The 14,979-nt window shown below is 46.7% G+C and overlaps 1 protein-coding gene and 1 long non-coding RNA gene across 6 annotated transcripts in view; one reads left to right on the forward strand and one right to left on the reverse strand.

Annotated features, from left to right (window-relative positions):
• Window positions 1–14,979, forward strand: part of CNKSR2 (connector enhancer of kinase suppressor of Ras 2) — an 805,595-nt gene that overhangs the window by 275,701 nt on the left and 514,915 nt on the right. For all 5 annotated transcript variants that reach the window (XM_063955759.1, XM_063955760.1, XM_063955761.1 and 2 more), the window contains exon 8: window positions 13,481–13,540. In XM_063955759.1, coding sequence (XP_063811829.1) covers window positions 13,481–13,540 — 60 coding nt within the window. The remainder of the gene's footprint in view (window positions 1–13,480; window positions 13,541–14,979) is intronic.
• Window positions 1–14,979, reverse strand: part of LOC135049833 (uncharacterized) — an 87,192-nt gene that overhangs the window by 70,506 nt on the left and 1,707 nt on the right. The gene's annotated exons all lie outside the window — the stretch shown is intronic.

The raw sequence follows: 14,979 nt of genomic DNA on the forward strand, positions 1-14,979 counted from the left end.
TATATACTGGTGGTCAGTGTGGTCACAATGGCAGTGTGGCACTCTGGCAGCAGAGTGCCAGCAAAAGTGTGCACTGTACGTTAAAATATGTACTCCTGCTCTCAGACTCTAACTGCTCCCCACTGTCTCCCCCACAAGTCAGATATACAGTCACACTATCACTTCAGCAAGTAGTAGTACTCCTCCTAATGCTCCCCAAAATTACTAAAGTAAATAATACTGTGTCTCTCTCTACTCTAGTAGTCTCACTCTCTATAAACGGAGAGGACGCCAGCCACGTCCTCTCCCTATCAATCTCAATGCACGTGTGAAAATGGCGGCAACGCGCGGCTCCTTATATAGAATCCGAGTCTCGCGAGAATCCGACAGCGGGATGATGACGTTCGGGCGCGCTCGGTTTAACCGAGCAAGGCGGGAAGATCCGAGTCGCTCGGACCCGTGTAAAAAAAACTGAAGTTCAGGTGGGTTCGGTTTCCGAGGAACCGAACCCGCTCATCTCTAATGATAATGTAAATTCCTTGCATAAAAGATTAGACAAGGCTGATGCATTGGGACAGACAGGGTCTCAACCCTTGCCTGATCCTATGTCGCAGGGACCGTCGGGGTCTCATAAGCGCCCACTATCCCAAATTGTTGACACAGATACCAACATGGATTCTGACTCCAGTGTCGATTACGATGATGCAAAGTTACAGCCAAAGTTGGCTAAATCACTCCGATATATGATTATAGCAATTAAGGAAGTTTTGCACATCACAGAGGAAACCCCTGTCCCTGACACAAGGGTTTATATGTATAAGGGAAAGAAACCTGAGGTAACTTTTCCCCCCTCACACGAACTGAATGAGTTATGTGAAAAAGCTTGGGAATCTCCAGATAAAAAACTGCAGATTTCCAAACGGATTCTTATGGCGTATCCTTTCCCGCCAACGGACAGGTTACGATGGGAATCCTCCCCTAGGGTGGACAAAGCTTTAACACGCTTATCCAAAAAGGTAGCCCTGCCATCCCAGGATACGATTACCCTCAAGGATGCTGCTGATCGCAAACAGGAGGGTACCCTGAAGTCCATTTATACACATTCAGGTACCTTGCTCAGACCGGCAATCGCGTCGGCCTGGGTGTGTAGTGCAGTAGCGGCATGGACTGATACCTTATCAGAGGAGTTTGATACCCTAGATAGGGATACTGTTTTATTGACCCTGGGGCATATTAAAGACTCTGTCCTTTATATGAGAGATGCTCATAGAGACATTAGTCTGCTGGGTTCTAGAATAAACGCTATGTCGATTTCTGCCAGAAGGGTCCTGTGGACTCGGCAATGGACAGGTGATGCCGACTCTAAACGACATATGGAGGAATTGTTCGGTGAAGGTCTCTCGGACCTGGTCTCCACAGCTACGGCTGGAAAGTCACATTTTTTGCCTTATGTTCCCTCACAGCCTAAGAGAGCACCGCATTATCAAATGCAGTCCTTTCGTTCACAAAGAAACAAGAAAGTCCGAGGTGCGTCCTTTCTTGCCAGAGGGAGGGGCAGAGGAAAGAAGCTGCACAATACAGCTAGTTCCCAGGAACAGAAGTCCTCCCCGGCCTCTGCAAAATCCACCGCATGACGCTGGGGCTCCACTGGCGGAGTCGGGGCCAGTGGGGGCGCGTTTTCGGAATTTCAGCCACATGTGGATTCACTCCCTGGTGGATCCCTGGGCAATAGAAATTGTGTCTCAGGGTTACAAGCTGGAATTCGAAGAGGTGCCTCCTCGCCGGTTTTTCAAATCGGCCCTACCGTCTTCCCCCCTAGAGAGGGAGATAGTGTTAAATGCAATACAAAAATTGTATCTTCAGCAGGTGGTGGTCGAGATTCCCCTCCTTCAACAGGGAAGGGGTTATTATTCGACCATGTTTGTGGTTCCGAAACCGGACGGTTCGGTCAGACCCATATTGAATTTAAAATCTCTGAACCTATACTTGAAGAGGTTCAAGTTCAAGATGGAATCGCTAAGAGCGGTCATCGCCAGCCTGGAAGGGGGGGATTTTATGGTGTCACTGGACATAAAGGATGCGTACCTTCATGTCCCCATTTATCCACCTCATCAGGCGTACCTAAGATTTGCGGTACAGGACAGTCATTACCAATTTCAGACGTTGCCGTTTGGTCTCTCAACGGCTCCGAGGATTTTCACCAAGGTAATGGAGGAAATGATGGTGCTCCTGCGCAAGCAGAGTGTCACAATTATCCCGTGCTTGGACGATCTCCTCATAAAAGCGAGATCAAGAGAGCAGTTGCTGAACAGCGTATCTCTTTCACTGAAAGTGTTACAACAACACGGCTGGATTCTCAATATCCCAAAGTCGCAGTTGGTTCCTACGACTCGTCTGCCTTTCCTGGGCATGATTCTGGACACGACCTAGAAAAGGGTTTATCTTCCGATAGAAAAAGCCCAGGAACTTATGACTCTGGTCAGGAACCTTTTGAAATCAAGACAGGTGTCCGTGCATCATTGAACTCGAGTCCTGGGAAAGATGGTGGCCTCATATGAGGCCATTCCCTTTGGCAGGTTCCATGCGAGGACTTTCCAGTGGGATCTGTTGGACAAGTGGTCCGGATCACATCTACAGATCCATTGGTTGATTACCCTGTCCCCCAGGGCGTCGCTCCTGTGGTGGCTGCAGAGTGCTCACCTTCTCGAGGGCCGCAGATTCGGCATTCAGGATTGGATCCTGGTGACCACGGACGCAAGCCTCCGAGGTTGGGGAGCAGTCACACAGAGAAGACATTTCCAGGGTCTTTGGTCAAGTCAAGAGACTTGTCTGCACATCAACATCCTGGAACTAAGGGCCATATACAACGCCCTACGTCAAGCGGAGGCCTTACTTCGCGACCAACCAGTTCTGATCCATTCAGACAACATCACCGCAGTGGCTCATGTAAACCGCCAAGGCGGCACTAGGAGCAGAGCGGCAATGGCGGAAGCTACCAGGATTCATCGCTGGGCGGAGAATCATGTAAGCGCACTGTCAGCTGTGTTCATTCCGGGAGTGGACAACTGGGAAGCAGACTTCTTCAGCAGACACGACCTACACCCGGGAGAGTGGGGACTTCATCCAGAAGTCTTCGCACAGATTGTGAGTCGGTGGGAACTGCCACAGATGGACATGATGGCGTCCTGCCTCAACAAAAAGCTACAGAGGTATTGCGCCAGGTCCAGAGACCCTCAGGCAGTAGCGGTAGACGCCCTCGTGACACCGTGGGTGTTCCGGTCCGTCTATGTATTTCCTCCTCTTCCTTTCATACCCAAGGTGTTGAGAATAGTAAGAAGAAAAGGAGTGAGAACAATCCTCGTTGTTCCAGATTGGCCACGACGGACCTGGTATCCAGATCTGCAGGAAATGCTCACGGAAGATCCGTGGCCTCTTCCTCTAAGGCAGGACCTGTTGCAACAGGGACCCTGTGTGTTCCAAGACTTACCGCGGCTGCGTTTGACGGCATGGCAGTTGAACGCCGGATCCTAGCGGAAAAAGGTATTCCGGTTGAGGTTATCCCTACGCTGATAAAGGCTAGGATGGAAGTAACAGCAAAACATTATCACCGTATATGGTGAAGATATGTTTCTTGGTGTGAGGCCAGGGATGCTCCTACGGAAGAATTCCGTCTGGGCCGTTTCCTTCACTTCCTACAAACTGGAGTGGATTTGGGCCTTTAATTAGGCTCCATTAAGGTCCAGATTTCGGCCCTATCCATTTTCTTTCAAAAAGAATTGGCTTCTCTCCCAGAAGTTCAGACTTTTGTTAAGGGAGTACTGCATATTCAGCCTCCGTTTGTGCCTCCGGTGGCGCCTTGGGACCTTAATGTGGTCTTGGACTTCCTAAAGCTACACTGGTTTGAACCACTGAAAACGGTGGAGTTGAAATATCTCACTTGGAAGGTGGTCATGTTATTAGCCCTAGCTTCGGCTAGGCGAGTGTCGGAATTAGCGGCTTTATCACATAAAAGCCCCTATCTGGTTTTCCATATGGATAGAGCGGAATTGCGGACACGTCCTCAGTTCCTGCCAAAAGTGGTTTCATCCTTTCATATGAACCAACCTATTGTGGTGCCTGTGGCTACACGGAACTTAGAGGATTCCGAGTCCCTTGATGTGGTCAGGGCTTTGAAGATTTATGTAGCCAGGACGGCTAGAGTCCGAAAAACAGAAGCACTGTTTGTTCTGTATGCAGCCAACAAGCTTGGCGGCCCTGCTTCAAGGCAGACTCTGGCTCGCTGGATCTGTAACACGATTCAGCAAGCACATTCTACGGCTGGTTTGCCGTTACCAAAATCGGTCAAGGCCCATTCCACTAGGAAAGTGGGCTCTTCTTGGGCGGCTGCCCGAGGGGTCTCGGCACTACAGCTGTGTCGAGCTGCTACTTGGTCGGGTACAAACACCTTTGCAAAATTCTATAAGTTTGATACCCTGGCTGAGGAGGACCTCATGTTTGCTCAATCGGTGCTGCAGAGTCATCCGCATTCTCCCGCCCATTTGGGAGCTTTGGTATAATCCCCATGGTCCTTACGGAGTCCCCAGCATCGTCTAGGACGTTAGAGAAAATAAGATGTTACTTACCGGTAAATCTATTTCTCGTAGTCCGTAGAGGATGCTGGGCGCCCGTCCCAAGTGCGGACTTCTTCTGCAATACTTGTATATAGTTATTGCTTCAATAAGGGTTACGTTATTGTTGCATCGGGCGTGAACTGATGCTATGTTATTGTCATACTGTTTACTGGATTGTTATCACAAGTTATACGGTGTGATTGGTGTGGCTGGTATGAATCTTGCCCTTGGATTAACAAAAATCCTTTCCTCGTACTGTCCATCTCCTCTGGGCACAGTTCTCTAACTGAGGTCTGGAGGAGGGGCAGAGAGGGAGGAGCCAGTGCACACCAGGAACTAAATTCTTTCTTAAAGTGCCCATGTCTCCTGCGGAGCCCGTCTCTCCCCATGGTCCTTATGGAGTCCTCAGCATCCTCTACGGACTACGAGAAATAGATTTACCGGTAAGAAAAATCTTATTTTTTTTATATACAACTATTTATATTTCATCATAAATTATTATTAAAGTTATGTTTTAAACAATACTACAGTATAAGAGTGCACCACACAAGGAGTTTAGCTTTAGCCCACTGTCCTGGCCCACACTTTTTGTGAGCGTCAATAGGTCAGCAGGGTCAAAAGGTCAACAGTTAAATGATTTACATGGAGTTAGGATGATAGGGTCAAAAGGTCGATATGTAAATGGTTGACACATTGTTTTTCGTTATTTTAATCTTAACCTTAAACCTAATCCTCCCCATAGTGCCCAACCATAACCCTCTCCTTGGTACCTAATGCTAACCCTCCCTTTGGTGCCTAATGCTAACTCTCCCTTTGGTGCCTAACCCTAAATGTCCTCTTCTGCAGCCTAACCCTAGACCTCTGCCCTGAATCCAACCCTAACCATCCCATGCGGAAGCCTAACCCTAACCCTTCCCCAAGCGCCTAACCCTAAGCTTCAAGCTAACCCCTAATTCTCAAAATTATACAAAACCATGTGTCAAACTTTTTTTGTGTGGACTTTTTGAACTTGTCAACCTAAGTCCATGTCGACCATTTGACTGTTGACATTTTGACATTATCTATCTCTATGCTGTCTACCTTCCATCCAGATACACTCTAAAAGTACTTTCATTGTAGCTTTTTTGGAACATAAAACCCTGCGATTTGTATATTCGGAGGTGTAATTACATGGGGAAAGTATATGGTTACTAGGCAGAAGAAGGGGTGTTAGGGTTAGGGACCAGGGAGGGAGGATTAGGGATAGGCATTTAGCAGGGGGCATTAGGGGTAGGCATCAAGCGGGGAGGGTTAGGTTTAGGCAGCGGGGACGGGGGGGTTAGGGCTAGGCACAAAGTGGGGAGGGTTAGGGTTAGGCACCACCGGGGAGGGTTAGGTTTAGGCCCCCACAAGGGAGGGTTATGGTAGGGGTCAGAGGAGGGTTAGGGGACTTACTGGGGGGCTGTCAGGATTCTGATGGACGGGATGCCGCTGTCGGCATCCTAACCACCAGCATTCCGTCCATCGGCAAATCATACTGCTCCTGCCCTGTGGCAGTTGGTGGTCCAGTTGCAATAGTGATGCAGTAACGCACAGATTATTAGAAGTTTGCAGGCGTACACAGCAGACTAATTATACACTATAGCAGTGATAACCTATTTTCCTGGCATTAGAAACAGACAATTTAAACTTCAATACACGCTGATTAGGATTACATGCAACACAGATATAGGTGAGGATTCACACCCCCTAACACAATTTTTATAGAAAAAACCTTCCTTGTGTAATAGGTCAGTTCTTTGAAGATCTGGGCGTTGAATCACAAATTTATTTTAATCCTGTTTTGTTTTGAAGTCGTTCATCTATTCGATTCTCAGGATGATACCCCAAAAATAAAAGGAGGGAAAATATAGTGCAATACTTCACTCTTCAATTTCTCCCGTTGTCCCATTATTTTCATATTGTAACGCAGTCCCAAAACAGCTACGTGGGCCACAAAGTGGGTTCAAGTTTATCAAGCTGTGAAACTCTATGCTTTTAATGGTTTGAGCTATAGAAATTCAGGGTGTGGTTATGTATATTTACTGAAGTCTCCGGATGTTAGTTAAGATATGGTTCATTTATTTATTAATTTAGAAACCCTCTTCAGCAGCTTATACTAGTAAATTCATTGTTATATTTTTCTGGATTTTTTATGTGTTCTATTGCCATGTCTTTATATCATCACAGGTGTTTTCACTTTTGTTGCTCTTAGGTATGATATAAAAGTTTATCTGTAGTTTATAAGTTTATCTGTAGCTAAAGCTATAAAATCAATCTGTTGCCTCTCCTTTTATATAAGTGACTAATGATATGTATGCGGTAAAAGTTGTGCAATGCATGTACATGCTAATAATAAGGTCATCTGAAGGTAGAAATTCACTTTACAAAAAAGAAATGTACTAATATATGATGACCTTCTTCAAGACGTCCTGCTGTACAGTCCAGGGAACTGTGTAATCCAGCAGGATTTTAGCAAAATATAGGCATATAGTAAACACTACATACAGTAATCAACTAAAGCCTCTGTGGCAGTGTCAACATTATTTTCCTTATTACATTGACAGATGTTCCATTGACTTCCATGGCATTACTTTCTCAACAGAATGTAAAACACATTACAGTTTTTCATTATTAGAGTTAAAATATTACAGTAGATATCAACAATGTTCATTTTTTTTTTATGCGAACAAATATGCTTAAAAATATAAATGGGTCTTCATTATATAACACAATTTCCCAGTAAGGGTCTGCTCCTGGTGAATCATTTCAAGGAGAAGTGATAGGAAAGGCAAAGTTATTACACATTGGAGCTTCTTACGTAGATAAAAAGTGGCAAAAATAGGATTTTACTTACCGGTAAATCTATTTCTCGTAGTCCGTAGTGGATGCTGGGGACTCCGTAAGGACCATGGGGAATAGACGGGCTCCGCAGGAGACATGGGCACTTTAAGAAAGAATTTGGATTCTGGTGTGCTCTGGCTCCTCCCTCTATGTCCCTACTCCAGACCTCAGTTAGAGAAACTGTGCCCGGAAGAGTCAGTTGACAGTACAAGGAAAGGATTTTGGGAATCCAGGGTAAAACTCATACCAGCCACACCAATCACACCGTATAACTTGTGATAACTTTACCCAGTTAACAGTATGAACAACAACAGAGCATCAGACCAACCCTGATGCAACTATAACATAACCCTTATTAAAGCAATAACTATATACAAGCATTGCAGAAGAAGTCCGCACTTGGGACGGGCGCCCAGCATCCACTACGGACTACGAGAAATAGAATTACCGGTAAGTAAAATCCTATTTTCTCTAACGTCCTAGTGGATGCTGGGGACTCCGTAAGGACCATGGGGATTATACCAAAGCTCCCAAACGGGCGGGAGAGTGCGGATGACTCTGCAGCACCGAATGAGCAAACACAAGGTCCTCCTCAGCCAGGGTATCAAACTTGTAGAACTTTGCAAAGGTGTTTGAACCTGACCAAGTAGCCGCTCGGCAAAGCTGTAATGCCGAGACCCCTCGGGCAGTCCCCCAAGAAGAGCCCACCTTCCTTGTGGAATGGGCCTTAACTGATTTAGGCAGCGGCAAGCCAGCCGCAGAATGAGCCTGCTGAATCGTGTTACAGATCCAGCGAGCAATAGTTTGCTTTGAAGCAGGCGCCCCAAGCTTGTTGGAAGCATACAGGATAAACAAAGATTCTGTTTTCCTGACCTTAGCCGTTCTGGCTACATAAACCTTTAAAGCCCTGACCACATCCAGTGACTCTGAATCCTCCAAGTCAGTAGTAGCCACAGGCACCACAATAGGTTGGTTTATATGAAAGGATGAAACCACTTTCGGCAGAAATTGTTTGGCGGGTCCGCAATTCTGCTCTATCCGCATGGAAAACCAGATAAGGGCTTTTATGTGACAAAGCCGCCAATTCTGACACACGCCTAGCCGAAGCCAAGGCTAATAGCATGACCACTTTCCACGTGAGATATTTCAATTCCACCGTTTTGAGTGGTTCAAACCAGTGTGATTTCAGGAAACTCAACACCACGTTAAGATCCCAAGGTGCCACTGGAGGCACAAAAGGGGGCTGAATATGCAGCACTCCCTTTACAAACGTCTGAACTTCAGGCAGAGAAGCCAGTTCTTTTTGAAAGAAAATGGATAAGGCCGAAATCTGAACCTTTAATGGAACCCAATTTGAGGCCCAAAGTCACTCCCGACTGTAGGAAGTGAAGGAAACGGCCCAGCTGGAATTCCTCCGTAGTGGCATTCCTGGCCTCACACCAAGCCACATATTTTCGCCATATACGGTGATAATGTTGAGCCGTCACATCCTTCCTAGCCTTTATCAGCGTAGGAATAACTTCATCCGGAATGCCTTTTTCTGCTAGGATCCGGCGTTCAACCGCCATGCCGTCAAACGCAGCCGCGGTAAGTCTTGGAACGGACAGGGCCCCTGTTGCAACAAGTGCTGTCTTAGAGGCAGAGGCCACGGGTCCTCTGTGAGCATCTCTTGCAGATCTGGATACCAAGTCCTTCTTGGCCAATCCGGAACAATTGTTCTCCTCTCCTCTTTTTCTTATGATTCTCAGCACCCTGGGTATGAGAGGAAGAGGAGGAAATACATAGACCGACTGGAACACCAACGGTGTCACCAGTGCGTCCACAGCTATCGCCTGAGGGTCTCTTGACCTGGCGCAATATCTCTGTAGCTTTTTGTTGAGGCGGGATGCCATCATGTCCACCTGTGGCAGTTCCCACCGACTTGCAATCTGCGTGAAGACTTCTTGATGAAGTCCCCACTCTCCCGGGTGGAGGTCGTGCCTGCTGAGGAAGTCTGCTTCCCAGTTGTCCACTCCCGGAATGAACACTGCTGACAGTGCGCTTACGTGATTCTCCGCCCAGCAAAGAATTCTGGTGGCTTCTACCACTGCCACCCTGCTCCTTGTGCCGCCTTGGCGGTTTACATGAGCCACTGCGGTGATGTTGTCTGACTGAATCAGAACCGGTTAGTTGCGAAGCAGGGACTCCGCTTGACGTAGGGCGTTGTATATGGCCCTTAGTTCCAGGATGTTGATGTGAAGGCAAGTCTCCTGACTTGACCACAGCCCTTGGAAATTTCTTCCCTGTGTGACTGCCCCCCACCCTCGGAGGCTTGCATCCGTGGTCACCAGGACCCAGTCCTGAATGCCGAATCTGCGACCTTTGAGAAGGTGAGCACTCTGCAGCCACCACAGGAGAGACACCCTGGCCCTGGGGGATAGGGTGATCAACCGATGCATCTGAAGATGTGATCCGGACCACTTGTCCAACAGATCCCATTGAAAGGTCCTCGCATGGAACCTGCCGAAGGGAATGGCCTCGTATGATGCCACCATCTTTCCCAGGACTCGCGTGCAGTGATGCACCGACACCTGTTTTGGTTTTAATAGGTCTCTGACCAGTGTCATGAGCTCCTGAGCCTTCTCCATCGGGAGATAAACCCTCTTCTGGTCTGTGTCCAGAATCATGCCCAGGAAAGGCAGATGAGTCGTAGGAATCAACTGCGACTTTGGAATATTTAGAATCCAGCCGTGCTGTTGTAACACTTCCCGAGAGCGTGCTACGCTGATCAGCAACTGCTCTCTGGACCTCGCCTTTATGAGGAGATCGTCCAAGTATGGGACAATTGTGACCCCTTGCTTCCGCAGGAGTACCATCATTTCCGCCATTACCTTGGTAAATATTCTCGGTGCCGTGGAGAGACCAAACGGCAACGTCTGAAATTGGTAATGACAATCCTGTACCACAAATCTGAGGTACGCCTGATGAGGTGGATAAATGGGGACATGAAGGTATGCATCCTTTATGTCCAGAGACACCATAAAATCCCCCCCTTCCAGGCTTGCGATGACCGCTCTGAGCGATTCCATCTTGAACTTGAACCTTTTCAGGTATATGTTCAGAGATTTTAAATTCAATATGGGTCTGACCGAAGCGTCCGGTTTCGGTACCACAAACATGGTCGAATAATAACCCTTTCCTTGTTGAAGGAGGAGAACCTTGACCACCACCTGCTGAAGATACAATTTGTGAATTGCAGCTAACACTATTTCCCTCTCTAAGGGGGAAGCTGGCAGGGCCGATTTGAGGTATCGGTGAGGGGGAATCTCTTCGAATTCCAGCTTGTATCCCTGAGACACAATCTCTATCGCCCAGGGATCCACCTGGGAGTGAACCCACTTGTGGCTGAAATTTCGGAGACGCGCCCCCACCGGGCCTAGCTCCACCTGTGGAGCCCCAGCGTCATGCGGTGGATTTAGTGGAAGCCGGGGAGGACTTCTGTTCCTGGGAACTAGCTGTGTTGTGCAGCTTCCTTCCTCTGCCAAGAAAGGACGCACCTCGGACTTTCTTGCCTTTTTGTGATCGAAAGGACTGCATTTGGTAATACGGTGCTTTCTTAGGTTGTGAGGAAACATATGGCAGAAAAATGTGACTTTCCAGCAGTAGCTGTGGAGACCAGGTCCGAGAGACCCTCCCCAAACAATTCCTCACCCTTGTAAGGTAAAACCTCCATATGCCTTTTTGAGTCGGCATCACTTGTCCATTGCCGAGTCCACAGGACCCTTCTGGCAGAAATCGACATTGCATTTATTCTAGAGCCCAGTACGCTAATGTCTCTTTGAGCATCTCTCATATATAGGACAGCGTCTTTTATATGCCCCAGGGTCATTAATATAGTATCCTTGTCTAAGGTATCAAGTTCCTCAGATAAGGTATCCGTCCATGCTGCTACAGCACTACACACCCAGGCCGACGCAATTGCCGGCCTTAGTAAGGTACCTGAAGGTGTATAAATGGACTTCAGGTTACCCTCTTGCTTTCTATCCGCAGCATCTTTTAGGGTGGCCGTATCCTGTGACAGCAGGGCTACCCTCTTGGATAAGCGTGTTAAAGCTTTGTCCACCCTAGGGGAGGATTCCCAGCGTAACCTGTCCGTTGGCGGGAAAGGATAAGCATCCGTTTGGAAATCTGCAGTTTTTTATCTGGAGATTCCAAAGCCTTTTCACATAACTCATTTAGCTCGTGTGAAGGGGGGAAAGGTCACCACCTGCCTTTTTTCCCCATACATATGAACCCCCTTGTCAGGGACTGGGGTTTCCTCTGTGATGTGCAACACATCCTTAATTGCTATAATCATATAACGGATGGATTTAGCCAATTTAGGCTGTAACTTTGCATCATCGTAATCGACACTGGAGTCAGAATCCATGTCGGTATCTGTGTCAACAATTTGGGATAGTGGGCGCTTCTGAGACCCTGAAGGCCTCTGCGACATAGGATCAGGCATGGGCTGAGACCCTGACTGTCCTAAGGTTTTAGCTTTATCCAACCTTTTATGCAAGGAATTAACATTATCATTTAAAACCTTCCACATATCCATCCAATCAGGTGTCGGCGCCGTCGGCGGAGACACCACATTCATTTGCTCCCGCTTTGTTTCCACATAGCCTTCCTCGTCAAACATCTCGACACAAGCGTACCGACACACCACACACACAGGGAATGCTCTTTTTGAAGACAGTTCCCCCACAAGGCCCTTTGGAGAGTCAGAGAGAGAGTATGCCAGCACACACCCCAGCGCTATATAACCCAGGAATCACACAGTACCTTAGTGTTAACCCAGTAGCCGCTGTAATAATGATTTTTGCGCCTAATTATGTGCCCCCCCTCTCTTTTTTTACCCTCTTCTACCGTGTATCTGCAGGGGAGAGCCTGGGGAGCTTCCTCTCAGCGGAGCTGTGGAGAAAAAATGGCGCTGGTGAGTGCTGAGGAAGAAGCCCCGCCCCCTCAGCGGCGGGCTTCTGTCCCGCGTTTCTGTACAATATTATGGCGGGGGCTCATACATATATACAGTGCCCAACTGTATATATGTCCAACTTTTGCCAAGAGGTCCTAATTGCTGCCCAGGGCGCCCCCCCCTGCGCCCTGCACCCTTACAGTGACCGGAGTATGTGGGTGTATGTGGGAGCAATGGCGCACAGCTGTAGTGCTGTGCGCTACCTCAGTGAAGACTGGAGTCTTCTGCCGCCGATTTCAAAGTCTTCTTGCTTCTTATGCTCACCCGGCTTCTGTCTTCCGGCTCTGCGAGGGGGACGGTGGCGCGGCTCCGGGATCAGACGACGAGGGTGAGATCCTGTGTACGATCCCTCTGGAGCTAATGGTGTCCAGTAGCCTAAGAAGCAGGACCTATCTGCAGAGAGTAGGGCTGCTTCTCTCCCCTCAGTCCCACGATGCAGGGAGTCTGTTGCCAGCAGAGCTCCCTGAAAATAAAAAACCTAACAAAATACTTTCTTACAGCAAGCTCAGGAGAGCTCACTGAACAGCACCCAGCTCGTCCGGGCACAGATTCAAACTGAGGTCTGGAGGAGGGACATAGAGGGAGGAGCCAGAGCACACCAGAATCCAAATTCTTTCTTAAAGTGCCCATCTCTCCTGCGGAGCCCGTCTATTCCCCATGGTCCTTACGGAGTCCCCAGCATCCACTAGGACGTTAGAGAAACATGTGTTACCCTGGTGTAAACAGTTGCAAGCTCTTGGAAATCAGGTCACTGTTTGTAAAACACACCACAATGTATTTTACATACCGTAGGTCAATAACTGCAATAGGCTTTTTCTAGGCGGAAAGTACTGTTTTAGTTCATATTCTCCTTCATAATAATAAAGATGTGTTTTTAAGACATCACAGTCACGTTTGTTGTATTTTAATTAAAGTTTTATGTACAATACTATTAAATTCTTCACACATCAATTTGCCATTTACATTTAAGCTCTAATTACTTTATCATACATTTTTCCTGTGGTTTCATACCAGTATAAATATTTTATTATAGGGGATGTACATTAAATCCACATACGATGGACTTCATGTAATAACTGGAACAACAGAAAATGTAAGTATGATATGACCACTCAAATAACCACCAGCAATGCAGAATACACTGTTTACAGCAATTAAGATTGTTTTCTTGTCAGTCTTATCTACTGGAAGTCTGGAAAATAATCAGATGTTTAATGATACAGAAGGGTAAACTAATATTGCAATTTTGTGTATGAAAAAGATATATTCTCCTACCCCTTTGTCCATGTATACAGTAGTCTTCTACTCTTTTTTGTCTATATATATTCTCATACCTTTGTGTATACATATTCTCATACTTCTTTGTCTATTCTCATACCTCTTTATTTGTCTATATCTATTCTCATACCTTTGTGTATACATATTCTCATACCTCTTTGTATATAGCAGGGTCAAACACAGGATTTTTACAGGGGGCTTCCTATGTAAATACAAATTTTTTTTATATATATATATATATACCAACGTGGAAAGATGAGGTGGCACTCAGAGTCTTAAACAAATTTGAAACTTGTATTTAGTGCATATCAACGTTTCGGGGTCTCCCCCTTCGTCAGGATTAGTGCATTACAGAACATAATGTGCTTAAATAGAACTTACCCCCCATAGGAACATCCCCTCCAGTGTGTGCCACTGGCCGCGCCGTCCCGGCGTCCAGCCCGCCGTCTCCAGCGTCTCACCGGAAGTGACGCGCCGGCGCCTGGAGGCGCGTCCATGGCCACGTTACCTAGCAACAGAGGAGCATGTAAACACAATTAACAATACAGTGCCGTGAACCTTACTAATTATTAAAACCATTAATGTGCCTGTTTGCATGTTAAAGAGAAAATCTCAGTAACATACAAACAATGTCAGACTTAAAGTGCTCTCGTGACTTGATGCTAGGTTAATAAACAACTTATACACACATAAAAACAGCTTTTTTGACATAATGAAGAATATGTGAAAAAAATAGAAAATGAATAAAAAATGAATAAAAAAGTTGCACATATGAACCAACCTAATGGCTCCACCATAATCACTTATTGACTCACTGCGTATATAAAAAAAATCATATATAAATAGAAACAAGTTACTGATATCTAGAGCTGATTATATAATTATACCGACCTTCCTGTTTATTGACCTTCCTGGCATTCGGCAAAACCGAATGCCAGTTTAAAATCAGGATGGCACAGCACAGGTTGGCTATTCGGAATGCCCTTGCATCAGGCAGGGGGGACCAACCTGTAGCCAAACATTTTGTGGAATTTAGACACACCATGGCCACTTTTAAGCATAGAATTATAGACCATGTACCTGAGTCTATGCGGGGTGGTGATAGAGGTAAAAAACTCTTACAATTAGAGTCTATGTGGATCCATAGACTAAATACTCTTAGACCGGCTGGTCTAAAATGACAACTTAGGTCTTATTAATTTTATTTAGTGGAGGTCGAGATTCCCCAAACTGGTCTAGAGGCGTTATTTCCGT

The sequence above is a fragment of the Pseudophryne corroboree genome, chromosome 2, assembly GCF_028390025.1.
Source record: "Pseudophryne corroboree isolate aPseCor3 chromosome 2, aPseCor3.hap2, whole genome shotgun sequence".
NCBI lineage: Eukaryota > Metazoa > Chordata > Amphibia > Anura > Myobatrachidae > Pseudophryne > Pseudophryne corroboree.